This window comes from Sebastes fasciatus, chromosome 23 (genome assembly GCF_043250625.1).
Source record: "Sebastes fasciatus isolate fSebFas1 chromosome 23, fSebFas1.pri, whole genome shotgun sequence".
In the NCBI taxonomy this organism is placed as follows: domain Eukaryota; kingdom Metazoa; phylum Chordata; class Actinopteri; order Perciformes; family Sebastidae; genus Sebastes; species Sebastes fasciatus.
The window spans coordinates 18,286,953-18,309,997 of record NC_133817.1 but is presented as its reverse complement, the minus strand read 5'-3'; the positions used below and the strand labels follow the sequence as shown (position 1 = coordinate 18,309,997).

Below are 23,045 nucleotides of genomic sequence, written 5' to 3'. Positions count from 1 at the left end.
GAAAGGTGCCTATTAAAAGTATGGCTTTTCCTGCAAAAAATATTCAGATTGTGAATTAATTAATGATTTTAAAAAAATTTGACGGGTCCAAAATGAATGTTTTGTTTACTCTGTGGAAAATATCGGACGTTTGGTTCCCACTTCTAGCAAGGCTTGTGAGCCAATAGTAAAACAACGTTGGTATCACGTGGTATCTCTGGGTCGTCATTTAGTGTGGAAAAAAGAGATAAATGGCTGAGATTGCTGATAAGTGTCTGGCAACGGCTTGTTGTGAAGTGAATGCAATGGAACATCTAGTGGCTAAATGTTATCAATGTTATCAATAGCACCTTTAATTTTATAATTAATTTAGTTTGACATAAATCAGTAGATTATATACAGTAAGTTGCAGAATACTGTGTATTTGAGGTTTTAAATTAGCGCTATATACCCTTGTTATTATGTGTCTTCATTGCCTACAACTTCAACCACCATTTCATTGTATTCATTTACTTTGGTCTGTGTATACAACGTTATTTTATGACCATTTTTATTTATTTATATATTTTTCTTTTCTTTCTTTTTTTCTTTCTTTCTTCTTTTCCGGATGTCTTTTTTTCTTTTGTAAACTAATTTCAATGTCATTTTTTATTACTGTCATTATGTGTTGCCTTTTTGCTTTGAAAAACAACATTTTAAAAAATAAATAAATTAGCACTGGCAGGATTTCTTTTTTTCAGGGATACTGTGCTACAGTTCAGAGAATGTGTGTGTCTTTCTATTCTTTTGTTGAACCAGGTATCTTGAGACACACACACAGTAAAAAAACACACTTTTGTGTGTGTGTGTGTTTCTCTGTTTGCGCAGGTGACAATAACAGAGACACTATAGTTTATTGTGGTGGATTTGTGGCTGCAAAAGCGCTCTCCTAATTTTAGCACAAGGGATAAGCCGAACAACACTGCTGATTATTCACACTGTAGTCAAACTGTTGACAGTGAGGACGGCACTTTTGTTTACAGAGTAAAATCGTATTTATTGATGAATTCAGATCCGTGGCGTGCGCTCTCCTCTGTACCGAGCTGATATTGATGTTGTTGTCCTTTGGCAGATTATTGTGCGGATTACTGCCTTGCATGACCTTTTGTGTCTAAACTAGATATAAAAGGCCAGTAACACAAGGCTGGGTGTGGTGATCCAGATGTGGCTGCTGCAGCATATAATATTATACTGATATCATATGAGAAAAATATCAAACTCACTGTTGAGTAGCTATGTATGTATGTTATTATATGATGTGATAGAGTATTTTTAGCTCACAGTAAGTCCCTAAACATATGTTCTAAGTCCTGACAAAGATATTATAGGAATATTATAATATTATGCAGGGCTAAAATGATGAACTGTGGACTTATGTCCCCATTTTTTTATGATTCAGTAGGTATACTTATGGCAATTTCTATATTGTGTTTGTGAACAATATAACTGATTATATTATTCAGTGACTTGTGGAAACAAGGCCCTTGAGTCAGGTGGCTTGTCCCTGTTTCCCACCACAATCACTATAATATATTAGTGAGCACAGGTTACTCATGTTTTATTTATTAGGTCAACATAATTGTCCTCATATTGCATTGTACTGTGCAGTATTATTATGAGCTCTGTATCTTAGAGCAAGTTAAAAGTAGCTACAGCAATAATATGCAAATACAATGCGGCAAGGTGCTCCAACATCTAATGTGATCATCTGCTCTCGAGGTGACGGCTGTTTTCGTAAATATGAAATTGATACTGTTCTATTTTCTTCAGACAGACATTGTGGGACATTCAAAAATGTGTGTCTACTAGGACTAAACCATATTTCATCAAACTGTTCTGTGCAAGTTTGAGGTCTCTAATTGAGACTCTCCAGACCAGCGTTGGACGCCTGGCCCAAGCCAAGAGGAAACAGTTGATGAAAGTATTCGGTTTTGTGTAGACCAGATGTAAGCAGTCGAGTAACCACATGCAGAAGGGGGATATAAAAAAGGCAAAAGAGCAGCTAGGCTCTAAAAAGTAAGAAGAAGTGAAACTCAGGAGACTCGTGCTCCAGCTGCCACTGACCAAGAATGAACTCCTGGATCTGATCGAAGGACTCGAAGGCGTTCACGTTGTCACACAGCCATTCAATGATCTAGAGGAAGGATATAGAAACACACAGGAGACGGAAGTCAATGTGGTGTACTGCTGTACGACATGGTCATCTTTCAATATCCTCAGTTTATCTAAGGATACAGTTTATTGTTTAAGTGTGTGTGTTAATATGAAGCTACAGTCTGATTAGCTCGTCCCAGCACCTGTAAAGCTCACTTATTGAGACATCATATCTCGATATGAGAGTGGCATTGATCTTCTAATCTAAATCTCGGCAAGAAAGTGAATAAGCATCAATATGTATTTCCCAGTATGTGGAAATATGCCTTTAATTTTTTTCTTTTACTTTGTTTAAAAGATGTCACTTTTAGGCCAACGTGGCTGTAGGTAGTTGTGTAACGATACATTGATGTGGATCGATATATCGATTTAATGATCAACAAACCAGTATCATCGATGCAAAGTGAAAACATTGATTCACATCATCATCTTTAAAACGCATTTATTTTGAAATTCCCATGGTACCAATTTCAGGTCAAGCGCACCTCCTTCCTACAGAGCCCAGTAATACAAATATCAAATCATATTTTAGTTGCTTTTTGTGAGCTGATATAAATGTAACTGATTGTGTTAAACGGGCATATGATATTGTCTCATATCGATCGCAGGCGCCTGAATTGAATCAATCCAAATTGTATCGGGGCTGACTTAATCTGCAAATATCTTATTGTTGTCCAAAGAATTGATATCATATCGTATAACTGGTGATTACAAAGGGATGACAAAGCTGGTGAGATGGTCCACTGCTTTGCTTTAGAGTAGACTGAAATATCTCAACAAAGATTCAGGTCAATATTTGCATGCTAACACACTAAACTTGCTAAACATCAGCATGTCAGTGTTGTCATTGTGAGCACGCTGATGTTAACTGCTATGGCTGTATAGACTCTTGTTCAAATAGTGGGGATCTTGTTTTTTGTTATAAAACAGTTCCAGGTGAAAATGCCCACAAAAAAAAATAATAGGAAAAAAAGAAGAAACATGAAAAATGAATGATGTCCTCAAAGATAGTCCCTCCAAACCTCACAGCCACAGAGCATCAGAGTGGAAACTCATTTTATGTTGCCCATTTCTCTGCTGTTTGAACAAATATCGCTTTTTCCAAAGCTAATATGAGTCCAGAGGAAGCGAAAGAAGCAAAGGTCGGAGTAGAGAAACTTACAGCACAGCATTCTCCTTTACAGTTACAAACAAACGAAAACAAGCAATCACCTTTATTAAAGCCACTACTTTTAGTGCCGCTGGCCCCATTAACGGAGTCCACCAAGACTAAAGGAAGTTCTGCGTGGTGTCCAATTCCTCAGCGCGAGCTGCACTAATGAAGCTGGTGACTCGTTTAACCTCTAAAGAAAGAATTTATTACAACCTATCAGAGACGCTGGAACATCTTAATTTAGGTGTACTACTAATAGAGTCTGAGTCACAGTCAGCGCTGGGCCCAAACAAAATATATCTGCCCCTTTCTTTCTGTCTTTGTTTGACTCGGTTTTGATCTCTGTCCACTTGTCTTCTCTCCTCTCGTGTTTTATTATCCTGTCTTCTCTTTCTTTCTCTGTCTTCTTCCCTCCAACTCAACATTGACACCTATCGAATTCACACAGAAGTGCAGAAAAGGTGCCACCTCTACCTTTATCTATTTATTTTGACTAAGCTGTTCGTTCAAATGTAGATTGTATTCTCTTTTCTGCTTCTTTATCCTTCCCTCATGTCGGCATTCCTTTATCGAGGAGGATATTATTGAGCTTGTGACTATTTAAACATTGATAACTGAAGTTTTTAATGATTTTGTGTTGATTGCGTTGTATAAAAAATGCAATTCTGGATGAAAGTGCATGTTCTGTAGGTCCAGATTATGTGTTACATCTTCATTTTGGGGTTACCTGACGCTAACTTTGACTCAAAAACTTTAAATGCCAATGCATTTGTCCTCCACAATGCATTTTCTGCCAATATTTGTACCTTCAGCTCCAGCTTTGGGTCGTTTCCCATGTAAACCAGCAGGCAGTGGAGGGCGGCCAGGCGCTGAGGGTCAGTCTTGCTGTTGGGACACCTTGGGACAGAGGTAGCAGCAAATATACTTTTATACAACATAAGCATATAAAAGGCAGGAGCACAGGCAGACAGCCAACAGTCAGTGATGTATATGCTGTTTAAAAGTGGAATGAATAAATGAATGAATAAATAGAACATAATATTATTTAATATAAAAAAGCAAGAGGCCACTGATGCATTTTTATCGAGCAGGATGGTTGAATCCAAACTGCTGGCTACGATTCAAGTTAAAGCTGAGAGACTCTGCAGGTGTACACTCACAAAAATAACTTTCCACCTGTCTGCTTCCTGCCTACCTATATTCCCCTCTGCTCTTCTCTATGTATATAAATAATAACCCCAATATACATAAATCCTTCATTTCAACGAAAAAAAGTTATGAATCACCTGGAAGGAGTGTCTGATCGTCGCAGTATGTGCAGCAGGAAGGCAGGGCTGAGCTCAGCGGTGTGGATCCTCCCAGTGGTCAGGTCCAACAGACTCCCACTGGACTCTTCCTCTGAGTGCAACACTGTGACGTTAGCCCACTGACACTGCAGGCCCAAGTCCACGTCAACACCTTGAGGTTGTTAAAGACGGACAGAGAATAAGACATGAACAAATACCAAATGGAAGCTCTAGTTTGTACAGGTTCAGGAAAAAGCATAGCTGAGTCAGGATGGAAACAAACTTGACATGTACTTACCTGAGAGGAAGAGGGAGTGACAGAGCATCTCCTGCTGCCTGGTGTTGATACAGTGGAGGAAACGGTCCTGCAGATACACCAGCATGTGGTAACCTACATACAGAAATAACACTACTTTGTTATATTGGTATGCTGTAAGCACAACACACATTTATAAGGGCTGCGTGAGAACACATGCACTCATTTGTGCGTCTGCTTTTTGAATGCAAAAGGAAGGTGAGGAATGCATGTTTGGCAGTCGACCTTACAAAGTCACACACTTGAGTTGAATTTATAAGGATTCTGAGGTGTGTGTAACATTTCCGTGTGTGCACTGACCTATCGGGATGAAGAGCGGATGGAGCTGCGTGTCTTTCTGGTCGCTGCCCAGAGACACTCTGAACGTCTTTCTGCAGTCTGCAGGAAGTGAGAAAATCTAAATTTGTCACCTCAAGATAAAAGCAGTTACAGAGGAAACTGAGGTATATACATTCTTTGAGCGGACAACATTAGATACATACACACCTTTGTTGACTAAAACCACAGTGTAGATCAGTTCCTGTCTGTCTTTAAGAGGTTGGCTGTAGCACACACACATGCTTCCTAAAAGCAAACCAGAGCAGTTATGGATCACACAGTAGGTAACATCAATAACAGATCACCTACATCCATGACCATATTCATGATAATCAATGAGGAATTAAATCAGCTGTGATACATTTTGCTGGAAAATGTATTTAAATCTTGGGTAGGTATATCAATCAGTAAGATGACAGAAACATGGGGTGAATGATTGATACAGAAATCAAAGATGCAATCAACAATTTAATGAATGAATCAAATAGTGATTCTAAAAATGACTCCCTTGATTGTTAGAGGTTTGACTTCTAATCTGAAAACATTATCATGAAATAATTTCACCAATTTTAATTTAGAAAATTCCAAAAACACAATAAATTACATTTTTGTGGGAAAAAAATGACTTGATGAAACATTCAGTTGCATCATTATGTGCTGCAGATTAGCTTCTGAGTTGTGACAAGGACTTACTTTCTTGTTTTCACAAAGAGAAATACAAAACACATAAAAGTATATAGAGTTAGTCATGCAACTGTAACATCTGTTTATTTACATCTTTTGAGTGTGACGAAATATACTGTACATGTGAGAGCACATTATTCATTAGGGCTGTGTATTGGCAAGAACCTGGCGATACGATACGTATCATGATACAGGGGTTACGATTCAATATATTGCAATATATAGCGATTTTTTTTTAATCTTCATTTAGGAAAACTGTCATAGTATAAAGAACTCTACACCATATGCATAAAATCACTACTTTGAGAGGACACGTACACTGAGAGGATGCATGTCTTTGAAAATGAAATTAAGTATTGACTGAGTGAAACTCTGAATGTAAACTATTAATTAAAAATTGACGCAGTGCTTTTGTGAATCGATACAGTACCACAATACATAATATTGCAATATTCGATATTTTCTCACACCCATATTATTCATGCAAGGATGTATGTATGTGGATGTGTTACCTATTCTGTTTGTGAACACTTTCATCCTGACGAGCTCCTGCTCTGGTCTCTCCGTGTGATAATGGTCAAATCCCAGATTTACAAACCTGTTGGACACACGCACACAAAGTGGGTTTTTTCAACCTGAGAAATTATGAAGGTGAACAGCAAACTAATAACTTACACAGCACGAGAAGTGTACAGGAATTCATTTTAGTGCCTTTAATTGCAGATACATGTCAATATCATTCACAGCAATGCAGAATATAGAATGAAGTAGCTGCTGAGAAAAGATATTTCTATATTTATAGTGTACTAGTGGTTGTTGCCTTACTTGACTGTGCGGAAAAGATTAGCAGGCAACTCTAACGGGAGCTCCAACTGTGGGACAGTAAAATAAAACAAGACAATTGCATGTTATTATCAGGTGAAAACAGAAATAACAACATATGGTTAAAACATATGCTGGTAATTTATCATATAAGACATAGAGATGACTTACCACAGTTTCGCAGTTATGGTAGGGGTAAAACTGAACACATCGCATCAGGAACTTGTCCTGTGAAAGACACAAATGTAGTTTTATTCAGTGTCTAAAGTAAAGTAGTTTTGTGTTATCTATAAATGCCTTTTTGTATGGATGAATTCAATGCCTCACAAGTAGAGTTGTACATGCCTGTGTGTGTGTCACGTAGTAGACTCTCTGCGTGTGTCCGTCCCACTGGACCCAGCTGAAGTCCTCCACTATTCTCTCTACCGTTTTGGACAAACGCTCAGGATTCGCCATCACCTTGTTCACACAAAAACACACATTGATATTCAGCTTTTGTGGACACACTTGAATTCTTAATGCAAAGCTTCCCCAGGAGGTTTCCGAGACACCGAGTAGTTTATCGCTTGAGAATGATGTCGAAACTATATATTCTTTGCGCCGGGTAATGTAAATACATTCCAACCTTTTTGCTTATCAATTACAAGATATGTGGAGAATTTATGCCTGTAAAATACTACACAGAAAACCACCAGCCAGAAAAATCCACTATGCAATTTATAGTTAAACTGAGGCTGCTATCCACAGACATTTCCTTCAAGAGAAAAAAAGCTGGATTAAGTGAGTGAATGTAGAGTCCAACGTACCACTCTATAACCCTCCTGTCTTGTCACCAGAACATGGTAGAGATCCACATCTGAAACGCACAGAATGATATGCATAAATACAACTATATCTAATGTAAAGTTTCTCTGGAGAATGCTGTTTTTTTTCTCTCCGAATGCAAAAATCCAGATCATGCCTCTCTAAATGTGATGATCTGTTCTGTTATAGATTAAAGAAATGTAGCGCACAAGCATATGGGCACATTTCAGACTCACATCTGTCCTCAGTCAGCAGCAGCAGGTGGCTCTCCGGCACTGATCTCCTGTCAGTTTCTGTATGGAGGAACTAGGGTACAGCCACAGAAATTATGAGTCAGCATCTGGCGGTTTACAGTTAGCAGTTACCAGATGGAGAAATCTATTTGCTGATTTTTCATATTTTAAAGCGGGCCTTAATTAAACATTCTTGGCATATATTTAAATTTGTGGTTTGGCGATTAGACGAGCAGCCAACAGTAAAGATTGCAGCCACGGTTGCTTAGTATACATAAATAAAATTCCTCTGTTGATAGAAAAAGACATAACTGAGAAAGACTACAGCACTTTCAGCAAGATTGCAACATAAAAAAAAGTCTATAGCACTCACACGCTGTTAGCACCATAACTGCAACATCAGCTCATGCTTGCAGTAAAACCTGCACGACACACACACGCACACACACACTCTACCTGCACTTTGACCCTGCAGTCGACTGCCTTGAGGACTTTAGTGTTGTTGATGGGATGGATCTCAATCAGGAGAGTTAGACACTTGGATACTACATGAAAGACGTGAAAAGAAACAAACTGAGAGAATGTAACAAGAAATATTACAAATGCAAAATGAATGGTTGATGATCGTGGGTGTTAACTTGGTTTGAGGCGCTCCTCTCCTCGGGTGTTTTGTGCCAAGCTGACAGCTGAGAGGGGAAAAGCACAGGGAAGACGTCATGTGATTTAATTTACATATATTTTCCACAGAGACTATGCTATATCAGCACTTTCTTAAATATGATTTGGCAGTATTACAGCCAATAATATGCACCCAGACTGTGTCTCTCGCCTTGTTCTCTTGGGTCCCCACGTTGCATAATAGTAAGACACTGATACTTAGACCTGAATTTGGTCGCTCACTTAACCCATTTGTGCTCAAAGATTATATTTAGTATGATAAGAAAAAATGCCACAACATTTGTTCTGATGGGACAAAAGTCTTGAAATTTGGTACAAACATACTTTGGGCAAGTATTCAACAGTACAACTTTGAAATGTTTAGATCACATGAAAAATCTCACTTTTATCAATGTTTAGGTCAGGATTTTTATTTATTTTTTTAAATGAGGAAAAACGCTAACATTGTGTTTATTAAATGTTTCTCATATGAAATATTTTTTCCACACTGCATAATGTGTGCATATCTTTAATATTAAACTTGTTATGAATTCATAGATACCAAATACTTGATTGTGTTCCTTGTAGTTTTTGAGATACAGCCATTTTCTTATCAAACTATATCTAGTATTTGGGCACATGGGACTACTGTTTTTCCTAAAATATTATGGAGTCTAATGCAAAACTACTAGACTAGATATACTAGATATAGTATGATAAGAAAAACTCACTTTTCAGACTAAGTGTTTGACCAATTTTGAAAATGTCTTCACATTTGTGCTCACACACTTTAATAGGCTACTATATCAAAAAGTACGCACATCTACAAGCCAAGTATACCTTTCTGTAGGCCTATAAGGCAAGGATACTTAATTATACTTTTCTTTAGTATATCTTGATCAAAAGATTAAGTACAAGTAGGCCTATAAGCCAAGTATACTTAGACTTTTCTGTATACTTGTCAGTATAAGCCAAGAATACTTAGACTTTTCTGTATACTTGTCAGTATAAGCCAAGTATACTTAGACTTTTCTGTATACTTATCAGTATGACCCAAGAATACTTAGACTTTTCTGTATACTTATCAGTATAAGCCAAGAATACTTAGACTTTTCTGTATACTTGTCAGTATGAGCCAAGAATACTTATGTGTACTTTTGTTAAGTATATCTCTGATAAGTACATAAAAAGTAAACTGATAGTATACACTCGTATTTTAAGTTTAAAAGAAGTATACTAATAGCACACTTGAATGAACCTCTTTTTGGTAAGGGAAGCCCAGAGAACACTTCTACCAAAGGAAATTAAACATTTCAGTTGCATGCACGAATTGATTTAATTACCTAATTTGGAGTCAAGAACACAGTTTGGTGTTTTTTTGCTGGTAATTCATTATCTGTGCATTACAGAAACTCACCTAACAGCGTCTCCTCCTTGTTAAGGGAACAGCTGCTGACACACACCTGCTTGTCGAATGTGTACAGGAGCTGTTGGAGAGAATACACAGCCACATGGGAACGGGCGTGCACGAACACAAACGTGCAATAAAAGCAAAATCTGCAGCACTGAAGTCAAGGAGACAAGGGACACACACACACACAGTACCTTGTTCTGCTTGGTGTTGGACTCATATTTCCCAATCCTGGTGGTCCCTGTTGCTCCCTATCAAAATAGAATAATCTAGTTAAATCAGTCAAACTACAGAGATGGATAATCCTAATCTGTCCCGACTGACTTTCCCACAGGTGTCTTCCACCACATTGATATATGTGTGGAACGTCATGCTTTACCTCTTCATTACCTCGGCTGACCTCGCTGATTATCTCGACTATAGACCTTCTTCACTTCAAACCAGCAATTCACAACTTTCTGGGGTTCAGAAGATTTAGAATAAAAGGAAGAAGTCTACTCCAAAACCGAGACACAGCCAGCCAGGCATAAAGCTGTGAAACCTTGCACAGAAAAGAGATTATTATCTCTTTGCAGGCTGCACACTGTCTTTAACCTACTAAACCCGCAGACTTTTCAGCGGGTCTATCATTAAAAATTTATGTTGAGCAGTGAAGCACGGTTCAGCACACAGAACTTTGTTTTAAATTCGAGCGAGGATCCCAAGGTTTCCCAAAACATGTCAAGCAGAATTCTGCATAAAAGATTTTAGTTTTTTTCAAATTGGTGGTGTCCATTTGATGATGAATGGTGGAAAAAATGGCATCTGGGATTTGAATATTTCACTCAGTGTGACTTCAATGAAGGACTGGGATAGCAGATACTAAATAGATTGTATAAAAATCCATGGCTTAAAGCTGCAGTGGGTAGAAATGGAGCAAATATGATTAAAAAAAGTTATTTTTATAAAACGGTCTCTATATCCTGACAGTTGTGCATGAGACAGGTAATCTGGAAAAAAAAAAAATCATGTTCCTCTGTGTCCTCCGGTGCTCCTAATGGACCGGAGAAAAACAACCAATCAGAGGCGAGCTGGAGCCTTGCTGTCTATGAGCAGCTGTCAATCACTTGCAAACTCCAATCAAACGGTCAAACTAGGCAGTGATGATCAAATATGAATAAATATGCTGTTACTGTAATTTAGCTGTAAAATGAGAAAGTTTGTGACCCGGCAGCTGTGTTGAGATCAGTTGAGGAAATACCAAGCACCGCCCACCAGCCGGAGCACAGCCAATAGGAACGCTCAATAGGAACGCTCTCTCTATCTGAAATGACCTGTGATTGGCCAAAGTCCTGAAAACAGAGTCATGAAGAGGTGCAGAAGTCTAGTTTTCTCTCAGAACACTTGAATTACAATATGCTGAGAGGTTGTTATGGAATTTTTGCCCAATGATGCCAAAAATATTCCACCTACTGAAGCTTTAAGTGCAACAAAAAAAGACAAGACAATGCACACGACATGGCAATGACAGTAAAAAGAAGTGAGACCAATGCAGGTTGTAGCACAACTAAACTGGAAAGAGCACCGGACTAATAAGGATTAGAACAATTACTCTCACTTAATGAGTGCTTTCAATGTAGAAAATACTTGATATGCAGTGCCGTCACTATGGACTTACCTTCCAGGAGTAAAGGATGCCCCCATCTCTCTCAATGTTTAGGATACGAGTGTCCACCGCTCCGGAGTATTCTGCAGACAAAGCATCACTATTATGAACCCACACATCTTATCATGTCTGAACAACAGTGTGCCCTGACAAACAAGTTTTTAGTATCCCTGCCACTGCTCATGCAAAACATACTAAGTGCTATACTAAATGGTAATAGTGTGTTTCCACTGTATAATAACTTGTTATTACACGCATAAAGTGCCCAGATGTGTGTAGGTGAATTATTTGGCAGGAATCTGTAAATGTAAATGTGTCTCTTAATGAGACATAATGTTGATGCATTACCTGTCATCACTTTCAACACATTGTTTATCAAGTGTCTGTGTACTCAGTATGGAAGTTTACAGTAATCGTGTCATACATACTGAGTTTTTAATTCTTATAATGTTACAGGAAACTTTTGATTGCTTGGTAACAGCATGATATTTGAAGGTCTTGCTGTAATATTTGGATCCTGCAAAAAAAAGTATTTTCCACTCTTATGTTACCTGGTACTGAGATTATATATACTGGAAATGAAATAATCTGTATTTTATTTAGTTCATATTATATTTTCTCTTATTAAAATATAGCCATGTTAGGTGCTGAAATCATGCAACTCCAGATATTTTAGCATAATCATTCAATAAATTGTAGTTTCTATAGCTTTTTTGTAGCCTATCTTTTAATTTGAAATTTTGTTCCATCATTGGGACCTTTTAAGGCATACTTCAAGGGAAATATTTACTTACAGTACTTAATATTTACCTTTCCTTTACAAGGTCTTTAGAGAGGAAATGTGAAGAGTAAACAGCGCCATCTGCTGGCATATTAACCTTTAACTACTTAGGGATACTGATTTTTCTTCTTTCTTTTTTTTAAGCTAAAGTTTAAGGACAGTAGATTTTTTTTCTCATCGAAATTGACTTTGTATGGGTAATAATTACACACATGTATAATAGAGTTAAATTCACTTTAGATTCTGTAATAACAGTGACAGGTTGAACTTAAAGCTGTCACTTTTAGCTAGTTAGCCACCTATTGATCAAAGCTATTAAACTATTAACAGTAAGAAATAGTTTGACAGTGTAAAAACCAGCAGCTGAGCGTGGACCCCTGAACGCCTCACCTGTCACCCTGCAGACCGACGCCTCCTTCCTCAGGAGGTCACACACCACATCTCTGTGCAGGTCAAACTTTGGCTTCAATTTCAGCATGTTTACACCTCTTTCAACTCAATAATCCCTGGCTTTCAAAATACTCCGGAGTGAGTTAGTTTCCTTGAAGAAGAAGAAAAAGAGGCGGCACCAGGCGGCTGGTGGTTGCTCAGGCTTTTGGCATCATGTGACTGAATCTACATGTTATAAATTTAGGCACTTTGTAAAACTGAAAGTAGTTCAGCACATATTTACATGAGCTACTTCTGCCTTGTTGTCTTCGGAAATGTATTTTTATTGCCATGCGGAAATGTCACGTTGTCCTAGTAGTTATAGCTCCTCCCTTCTCCGGGAGCAAGACAGCGAGGAGAGTCGCTCCCATAGGCCGAGGAAGGCGTCGCTCCAGCGGGTTGGAATGTCTCACCGACCCGCTGAATGAGAGCGACCTCCAGGCTCAGCCACACTCCTCTTCAACTGTTACTTAAATGTATTTCACTGCAAGCCTGACAGTTTGATCTTTACCATAGAAGCATGCAAACTGTGTGGTATGATTTTATGATTTTAGATTAAAAACTTTGACATGCATAGAGTTATCTTTGAGTGTAATATCTGCTATTAGGAGGACGGTCTGCAGGACAGATAATAATGCACACAGTGCACTTTCATAGACTAAGCTACTGGAGTTACCCTGCACTATACTCAGTTTTAACAGTTTTCTTCATCTCCTTGTATTTTTATATCTGGTATATTTTTTGTACTTTGCACTACTAACTTTTTTACTGCCTTTTTACTAACATGTTTTGCACTATGGAACTGTGATGCTGGAAACTTAAAGTTCCGTCGGGATCAATAAAGTTTCTATCCATTTATCCATCCATCCATCCATCCATACATACATCCATCCATCCATCTATACATACATACATACATACATACAGCATTTGATGAGCAACACTGCCCCCTCTCTGCTGAGTTTGTAAACTGCACATGTCTCATGTCACTTCTGAGAGAGAAATTGAAGTAAAGAGCTGCCACTCTTACTCTCCTTTATCACAGTGCTATAAATAGACTGAACATTGTTGCATGTGTCACTGGAAATGTCATATTCAAAAGGTGCCATCATGGCAGACCGCGCCCCCAAAAGCATTAACTCTGTTTATTAGCTACCTGTCAGTTTTCCCCACAAAATCCCATCTGGTCGAACACAATTTTAAAGTTGTCATAATAAATAAATGTTTCAAATTAATGTAATGTCACTATTATCTTATATGATGTCATTATTGTGTTAATTACATTTGCATTGATATTCGATAACTAGAGATGCTCCGATCCCACTTTTTCAGTCCCAATACCAATAGCGATACCTGGGCTTTGGGTTTGGGCCGATACCGAGTATCGATCCGATGCCAGTGATTAATTAATAAGCTGTATGCTATTGCTTTCCTAACTTTGTAAAACAAAATGTAATAATTAAATATATAGATATAAATTTAGTGAATTGTTATTTATTATTAAAATAATAAATCGTACAACAACAACTTGGCAAAAAACACAGGAATTACAATTCAAGTGCAAACCTTTTTAATGCAGCAACAAATTGGTCAAAACTAAACTGGAATTAAAATTCCAGTATAAAATGTATATAGTATATAAACATAGAATTCAATTTAATAGATCGGAACCATTGTCACCGATATCCTATCCATGTATTTGAGTCAGTATCGGCCCGATATCGGTATCGGTATCGGTGCATCCCTATCAATAACTTCCAAAACATCTACAACTGCAAGTTTATTTTATAAGTATATAGTTGTAAATATTTCTTCTGAGACACAAAATCTCTTCCTTGAGGCTGCACTATACTCATTTTTAACAGTCTCTTCTGCACTATATTCGCTTTTTTAATAATCGTGTATCACAGCTGTTACCCTGCACTATATTCAGTCTTTAACAGTTATTCATCTCCTTGTATTTTTATATCTGGTATATTTTTTTTTACTTTGTACTTTGCACTACTAACTTTTTTACTGCCTTTTTATAACCATGTTTTTGCACTATTGAACTGTGATGCTGAAATGAATTTCCCTCGGGATCAATAAAGTTACTATCTATCTATCTATCTAAAGACAATTCCAAAAATAATATTATTTGTCAGTGAAAAAACAAATTATGTATTTAATAGAAGGCATCAAGTTGAGCCTAATCATATAATCAAAAGTTAATTATTTAATACAGTTTCTTTATAATGGGAAGAAATGAAAAAAATCGTAGTGAAACTTTAGCTGTCTCGTTTTCATTGTTGAGTGATCATCTTCACAAGTAAAGACGCTCTTTGGTTAAACCGGATTGGCTGGCTTTAACGAGTAGAACCGAACTACAGCCGAAGGATGCCGAACTTTTGGTGTCGATGACGACACAGCTGACCCGCCCCTTCCTTCCCCCAAGTGATGGGAATTTAGGCTCTTTTTAGTGAACCAGATCATTTGGCTCAGCTCACCAAGAAGAGCCGGCTCTTTCGGCTCCCAAACGGCTCTTCATTTTACCACTTCTGCCTTTTATAATTCAGCCAAATTTAGCACTGTTTTGACCTATGATTAGTATGTGTGCATATATATCACTTAAATTATTCAATATAATTATACTGTACCGTATAATTTCCAGAATACCGTAATTTTACATGCTGCTTCGTTTCCTACTGTCTCTCATCTTGTCTGCTATTCGCGCACCGCACTCCTCTCTCTCTTTCTCTCCTCCTCTCCCTCCTTCTCTATACCTGTAGACCGTCAGCGCGCCGTCCCTCCCTGCTTGATGGTATGATCCTTGTCTGTCATCACCTGATTGGTCGCACGGACATCATTAATACAACATTCAGTCACATGGTACGTGTCCACAGGCTCCGTCCTTTCCACGCTTCCCATTCATTGTCTATGTAAACAGCCGTGCAATGCATTCTGGTAGCGTGGCGTCGCGATTCGAGAAACGGAGCGTCACAACGCCCGCTCCTCATTTGCATAAAGCTGAGGTCTAGCCTAGCAAATCACGGGCGTCCGACGCGACTCGCCGCCTCTCGAAACTCACGAGAATCATTTAAAATATACGTTGTCGATCCAAAATAAAGACATTTAATGTTCTCAAATGTTCTCAGAAACACATTTCGGTGAACTATTTTCGTGAAATTAGAGAAGAACGTTTCCAAACGAGCCTCCATACTGTTTCCGGTTTGAAAGCTGGGAGCAGCAACCCACGGAGGGAAAGCTTTTGTCCAATCAGGTGGGGACAGCCTGTGTCTAGACAGCCCACCAAGCGTCCAATGTTGGGAAGCGTCGCGTCCCCTCGCGATAAAAAACGCCCCTGTGGACACGTACCAACAGTCAGTGCGTGGTGTGCCCGTGGCGCGGAGAAGATCGTCCTATCATTCTGCCTTGAATTAATTAAAGGGACTGTTTGTAACTTTTTATACAGGTATAAATCTACCGGGTCGGTGCCTGCTTGTCTTCACTCACACAACGGGTGCGTTCTCGCTCCACCTCACGTTCATGCACGCATACTACACACTGCAGAAGAGTTAGTAGCTCTGAGAATATCTAGTGAATGTACAGTGGACGTTTGTGCAGAAATAACTGCTGCAGCTCCTCCAGACCAACAGAGGTTTTCCGTGTCTTGTGAAGTGACGGGGCTCTGTAGCGAGAAACGTTACCGTCTCCGACCGGGTGCCGGTGTCGACCCTGCGGGCGCAGTCGGAAACAATAACGTTACTCGCTGACGCAGGAAAAGCCAACACTAGGATCAGCAGTGATTCATGGAGAGACCTTCGTCTGGTCAGCTAACATTACTGCCGAGCAGCTGAAATATAGTGATATTGTGGTTTTAGCTGACGTGTATTGCCTCACTGTTTTGAGCGATGCTCGTTTATGTCTATGTAGAGCGAGCACAAGCGCGGGCCGACTTTCGTTGACTTAACGGCCACAGGTGTCGCTGTTAACAAGCATTTCTGAAAGTTACAAATAGTCCCTTTAAAAGAGCCGGCTCTTTGAACCGGCTCTTTCTCTGACCTACCTTCCTTCCTCCCCCCGCCCTGGTCCTCTCTCTCTCTCTCTCTCTCTCTCTCAGCTCGTCCTTCCTCTGCCTCCCCCTCTACACCACCACCCAGCTCCACTACCAACCAGGCTGGAGAGTCCCCGGCAGCACTGCACGCAACACACTCACTGACTGACAGCTGCGACTGACTCTTGGGGGGAAAAGATGGAGCACAGAGATTCCGACTTCAACATCATGCTAGCGACCGACTCATACAAGGTACCGTATATACTACACTCACCACGGTGGTTTGATGACTGGGTGGTGGGGAGGAAAACTGATAAAGTCAAGGTGGTTTCATCATCAGTCCCAAGGCCATCCCACTGCTCTGTGTGGCCGGGTTTACACCAGGCCGACTGGAGGATGAGGAGAGGTCTGGTACCAAATACAACCAGAAAGCATCCTCCTTTAAGCTGGCTAACTTCTACCCGCTGCTTAGCAACACCACCGGCTGTAGCGAGCCAATAGTGGTATGAAGCTAGCTGTGTTAGCTCGCATGCTAGCTCGCAGTGAAGGGAGGCAGAAGGGAATTGATATAAAACAAGCTAATATTAGCCACTAGCTAGCTAAGTGCTGTGTGTGTGATAGCATTATGAGCTGCACATAGACACAGTCTCATTGAAGAGGTATAGTGTGTTAGTTAGACAGCATGGAGCTAGCTATTAATGGCAATTCCTCATTTTCGTGAAAACAAAACCGAAAGTTAAAAAGCTCTGAGAGATATGTGTCTTGGGTGGCACAGCTAGGTTATCAGAGAGGAGACTATCTGAGTCCAAAGTCCATAGTCTATTGACAAGCTCGGCTGAAAAGGCTCTAAAGAGTTCATTTCACTTACTTACACTATATATCCTATATACAACTTCATAGACTGCACACATGTACATATTACATTTATTTATTGATACATGTTCAACCATTCACTGTATCTTTTATGTCTCTTACTGTTTTTATAATTTTTGTATACCTTTATACCTCTCCTGTGTTTCACTCTGTTTGCTGATGTTGCTGCTTTGACACCATTTCCCTCCTGGGATTAATAAAGGTTCATCTTATCTTATCTTATTTACTCCTGAATAACTAAAATACCACATCTCTAGGAATTATTTACTTCTGGTTTGGATGAGTTTGCTCCAAAAAAAACCACCCTTGTATGTCATGCAGAAATAAAGAATAAACTATTTGGCATTCAATGAGATCTGAACTTCTAAAATGAAATATTATTTGACCCAGGTTTGGCTGTGGTCGCCTTTTAAACATTATTAAACAGCAGTTTTTTAAAGCATTGATGGCAAATATAACTAGTGTGTTGGTGTTAAAGCACCATAACTCTTAAACACACCTGCTCTAACCTCTGAGCACAGGGTGGCTCACCCTGTAACTTGTGCCAAAACAGTGAGACAGATAGACAGACTGATATATACATGATAAAGAGAGACAGACAGACAGAGAGAGAGAGAAGGAGAGAGAGACAGAGAGACAGACAGACAGAGAGAGAGAAGGAGAGAAAGACAGACAAAGAGAGAGACAGACAGAGAGAAGGAGAGACCGAGAGACAGGTTGTCCACCAATCGGAAGGTTGGTGGTTCGATTCCCGGCTGCTTCTCCGGGTCACATGTCGATGTGTCCTTGAGCAAAGACACTTAACCCCAAATTGCTCCCAAATGGCTAAGCCATAGTGAATGAGTATTTAAATTAGATCCTGATGGGCAAAGTTGGCACCTTAGCAGCCTCTGCCATCAGTGGGTGAATGCTGACATGTAGTGTTATATAAATGCAAGTCCATTTACCATTTACCATTTATCTGAGGATACTATCTGAGTTCTTTTAAACAATATTTAACTGCAGGCTTTTAAAGCATTGATGGTACATATAACAGTGTGTACCGTTAAAAGCACCATAAAGACCGACTACTAACTACCAATGCAAGCCGAGAACATAATGCACTTGCAGGAATGTTATTAGCCATCATAAGTGGCAAGTGGTTGCCGGGACGGTTGCCAGGCCAGTTGTCATGTACAGCAGTCATGTGAAAGGATTCAGTGGATGGTGTTGATGGGACAGAAGGGGCAACAATTACAGAAAGCTTAAGGGACACCACCAGAGGTTGAGCTTGAAAGACAAAATACAGGCAACAAAGATTAAAACTGAAAGGTTCAGACTGAGATCACACTGCATAAATGAGCTATGAACTTATAAATGTAGTCTGATGTAACAAAATTATTAAAACAGAATTATGTGTGTATGGTGAAGCAAGGGGGAATAGGTGTCGCAAATAGGGATGCACCGGTCAGGTCCTTTGAAAATAAGCAGCAATCTGTAATAATTAAGCGTGTTGGTTCATAAATGAAAAGGTTTACATTTCAATTGTAATTCCTGTTAATTTTGCAGATTTTTTTTACCAAGTTGCTGGTGTACAATTTATTAGTTTAATAATAAATAACAATTCAGTGTGTGTATATCTATGTATTAATTTGTTAGGAAAGCAATATTTAAGTCAAGCCTGACCGGTGCATCCCTATTTAATGTAGTTTCCAAGGGGCAGTTACACTTTCGGTTATTATTTCTTGGAAATAACCAGTTTAGGTTGTCAAGGGAATAGGTGTGGCAAATAGGGTTGCACCGATACTGATACCGGATCAGATGTCGGGCCGATATTGACTCAAATTGCTGGATCGGGTATCGGTGACAATGGAGCCAATCTATTCTATTCAATTATATGTTTATATACATTTTATACTGGGATTTTAATTCCTGTTTAACTTTCGACCAATTGTTTGCTGTATTTAAAAGGTTTACATTTCAATTGTAATTCCTGTTAATTTTGCAGATTTTTTTACCATGTTGCTGGTGTACGATTTATTATTTTAATAATAAATAACAATTCACTAAATTTATATATATAGATATCTTTATTTATTTATATATATATATATATATATATATATATATATATATATATATATTTAATTGTTACATTTTGTTTTAAAAAATTAGGAAAGCAATAGCATACAGCTTATTAATTAATCACTGGCATTGGATCGGTACTCGGTATCGGCCGAAACCCAAAGCCTAGGTATTGCTATCGGTATCGGGACTGAAAAAGTCGGATCGGAGCATCTCTAGTTATTGAATATCTATGCAAATGTTAAACCAAACTACCAATTTATTGCTGTATTCAAAAGGTTTACATTTCAATTGTAGATTTTTTTTACCAAGTTGCTGGTGTACAATTTATTATTTTAATAATAAATAACAATTCAGTAAATGTATATCTATGTATTCATTTGTTAGGAAAGCAATATTTAAGTCACGCCTGATGTTGCCTTACACATAAAAGAATGATCCCGGTCACTTCCACACAGTGAAGCATATTTATTAAACACTGGCATCGGATCGGTACTCGGTATCGGCCGATACCTAAAGCCCAGGGTCTCGTATCGGGACTGAAAAAGTCAGATCGGTGCATCCCTAGTGACAAATACAAGTAAGTGTGCACCACAGCTGGAAGGATGACAGTCGATTTATAACCGTAAAGCTCCATTACAACACTGGCATTTATGAGCCTACACGCTTAATTATTACAGATTGCTTCTTATTTTCAAATGACCCGACAGCTTTTTCTGTTGCAGCACATTAGTACTACTGAGCGTTGTATTCATTCCATTTCAGGGTTAAATAATTATTGAGGTAATGAGATGTATTTTTGATAAAAAAAATTAGGTTTATATACAGTCACAAATATTAATATTTTTTTATCATTGCGTTGAAAGCCCATACTGGGTTACAGTTTAATACTTTATTTCTATAATATATCTCTTAACATAGTGCTGTACGACTATATATTAATGAACCTGTAATGAACTCTTTTTGATTCTCGGCCAGGCTCTGAGAGCGTGTGAGGTTTTGGCCATTTTCATACGAGGTATATCATCAACATAAGACAGGTGTATATTATGTAATGGAGCTACTACTGCTAAGAAAACTGCTGTAGCTTTCCCCTAAAATCTCCTTACATAATTACAATTTTTTTTCAGGGATGTAGCTCTTAGATTCATGAAGGACATTCCTTGTTTCCTTCAGTGTGGGTGAGTAGTGTTTTTATTAGCACGGTAATAAATATATTTTTCTTTTTCTGGATTCCAATTCCAGGATATTTAATGTAGTTTCCAAAGTGCAGTTACACTTTCTTGGTTATTATTTCTTGGAAATGACCAGTTTAGGTTTCATTTTCATGAAGTTTCACATTATAGCTTATCTCCATTGTGGAAAGAATTTCAAGGTTGCCGATTAGTCTTGAGCGGTTGCAAGAGGAAGGAAAAGGGACTTACTGTAACCGTTAACTCCTTCTGGAGGTGCCACAGTCTTACAACAAAAAGCTATTTCAAGAACGATGATTTATCCGATCTAAAGCAGCACATTGCTGAAAAAAAATGTGTGTTTCTTGTCGTGTCAAGAGAAGCAGCTAAATGAGGGTAAAGACAAAGATTTGGGTGGTTCTGATCAAATTTCATGTCACGTCTTTGCCCGGAGAGGTGCGCCAGTGTTGCTATACCAAGCTAAAGTTACTCTTATTGTCTTTTTAAACAGCCAGTTAAGTCACACAACAGTAAATCTAAACTGTATGCCTACCTGAGGACATTTAGGACCAGTTTTCTGAGTACCTTAAGTCATTAAGGACCAGTTTTCTGAGTACCTGAGGTCATTTAGGACCAGTTGTCTGAGTACCTGAGGTCTAAGGTAGTGTGCTTAATTCACAACTGTCACAACACCCGTGTTTACCATGTGTTTGGGCGTGCCTTGTCGTTTCATTCGTAGTGTCTTGTACTGTATATGTGTGCATGACTGTGCAGTATCCGTTGTAAAGAGAGACGGGTCATTGCCAGCAAAGAACTTGACTGACTCGCAGACCACACTTTGTTCACAGGACGTGAAAACAAGCTGCACCTAAATGTTTTTGTCTGTTTGGATTGAAAAGAGAAGCCAAGCTCTTTATCTGGAAACACACATGCACAGATTTATTGTTGGTGTGAAGGGTCTGTCAGATTTGAACATACTACAGGGCGGAGGTACAGTATCGTCATTGTCCGTGCACATTTTTATAGCGATACCACAACACAAGTTTGTGACCACATTTACGTAACCTGGCATTTTTCTGAGCCTTAAATCCAGAGAGAATTACGGGGAGTAAGTAGGTAGAGGTCTAGGATTTTGTGGGGAAAACATTTCCTACCGAGCAGAACGGCTACTGTGAGGGTTGAGCCGGTGACATTTAGGTAATGGGATGGTAAGCATGATGCCACACTAACAGCTGCTGCATGCTTCAGATGTTGTGCTGTTTGGAGAGAGACGCAGCACCTGAGAAACATCCCTTTCTGGTGGCCAGATTAGGGTTTTTATGTCCTTCACATAAGGGCTTCCACTTCTATCTCATGTTCAAGACACAGCAATAAATCCTTAAAGAGCAACAGAGAAATCATTTGCATTTTTGGAAATAACAAACCAGAAATTGACAGACTTTTCTTGGGCTTTTTATACTTTTATATGCTGTGTGTGTGTGTGTCTATATTTCAGTCAATATATCTTAGCAATTTGAGTGATGTTGCATTCGTAATTACCTCACCACAATATAGCCCAGACAAGAGGAGGAAGTTGGTTTAATGTTTCAGAGAAAATCTGATTATACTGAACATTAATCTGCAGAGTCAGCTTCACTAGACAAAATTCTAATTGTCTAGATTACTTTCATTATCAATCAGTCTGCTGATTGTTTTCTCGATTAATCGTTTTGTCCATAAAATGCCTGAAAATTGTGAAAAACGCCAGTTACAGTTTACCACAACCCAACATGACATCCTCAAATGTCTTGTTTTGCCCGAGGGATGTCACGATATCAAAAATTTAGTCGATACAATACCAGAGAAATTCCACGATTCACAAAACCAATTTGATGCCACAGTAAAAAACAAAAGTCAAACAATAAATCCCATGTACTTCTACATCCACTCATTTATTACCATTTGCTTACTGTTTTTTGTTAGGAAGTTAAACAGGTCATAATTCCCTCTCAAATATCTATTTTACATTGCTGTGAAAACATCTTCTTCAAGCAACTAGTTTTATTCAAGTTTCTCGATTAAGATTACAGTTGAACACATCATGATAATGAACGCATCATAATGTAAATCAATGGCACCTCCCGTGTTGAAATCGACAGGACGAGAGCTAGTTAACATCAGCTGTTATCAGCCGGTAAGCAGCAAAGTCCTGC

General features: G+C 38.7%; 2 protein-coding genes across 3 annotated transcripts in view; one reads left to right on the top strand and one right to left on the bottom strand.

Moving 5' to 3' along the window:
* Positions 1-13,146, bottom strand: part of gsap (gamma-secretase activating protein) — a 44,745-nt gene extending 31,599 nt beyond the window's left edge. For both annotated transcript variants that reach the window (XR_012592756.1, XM_074626232.1), the window contains exons 1-18: positions 12,673-13,146; positions 11,514-11,584; positions 10,051-10,107; positions 9,863-9,932; positions 8,427-8,474; positions 8,245-8,333; positions 7,792-7,861; positions 7,558-7,607; positions 7,097-7,210; positions 6,923-6,979; positions 6,755-6,801; positions 6,442-6,527; positions 5,414-5,491; positions 5,228-5,305; positions 4,910-5,002; positions 4,612-4,783; positions 4,132-4,222; positions 2,083-2,152 (exon numbers count right to left, since the gene is read on the bottom strand). Coding sequence is in view for 1 of the 2 variants with exons in the window: in XM_074626232.1 (XP_074482333.1) it covers positions 2,083-2,152; positions 4,132-4,222; positions 4,612-4,783; positions 4,910-5,002; positions 5,228-5,305; positions 5,414-5,491; positions 6,442-6,527; positions 6,755-6,801; positions 6,923-6,979; positions 7,097-7,210; positions 7,558-7,607; positions 7,792-7,861; positions 8,245-8,333; positions 8,427-8,474; positions 9,863-9,932; positions 10,051-10,107; positions 11,514-11,584; positions 12,673-12,760 (1,429 nt within the window). In the remaining variant the exon portion in view is untranslated. The remainder of the gene's footprint in view (positions 1-2,082; positions 2,153-4,131; positions 4,223-4,611; positions 4,784-4,909; positions 5,003-5,227; positions 5,306-5,413; positions 5,492-6,441; positions 6,528-6,754; positions 6,802-6,922; positions 6,980-7,096; positions 7,211-7,557; positions 7,608-7,791; positions 7,862-8,244; positions 8,334-8,426; positions 8,475-9,862; positions 9,933-10,050; positions 10,108-11,513; positions 11,585-12,672) is intronic.
* A 3,666-nt stretch (positions 13,147-16,812) lies between these two features.
* nampt1 (nicotinamide phosphoribosyltransferase 1) overlaps positions 16,813-23,045 on the top strand; it is a 31,348-nt gene continuing 25,115 nt past the window's right edge. Inside the window, exon 1 of the mRNA XM_074626239.1 lies at positions 16,813-16,996. Coding sequence (XP_074482340.1) covers positions 16,943-16,996 — 54 coding nt within the window. The 5' untranslated portion in view covers positions 16,813-16,942. The remainder of the gene's footprint in view (positions 16,997-23,045) is intronic.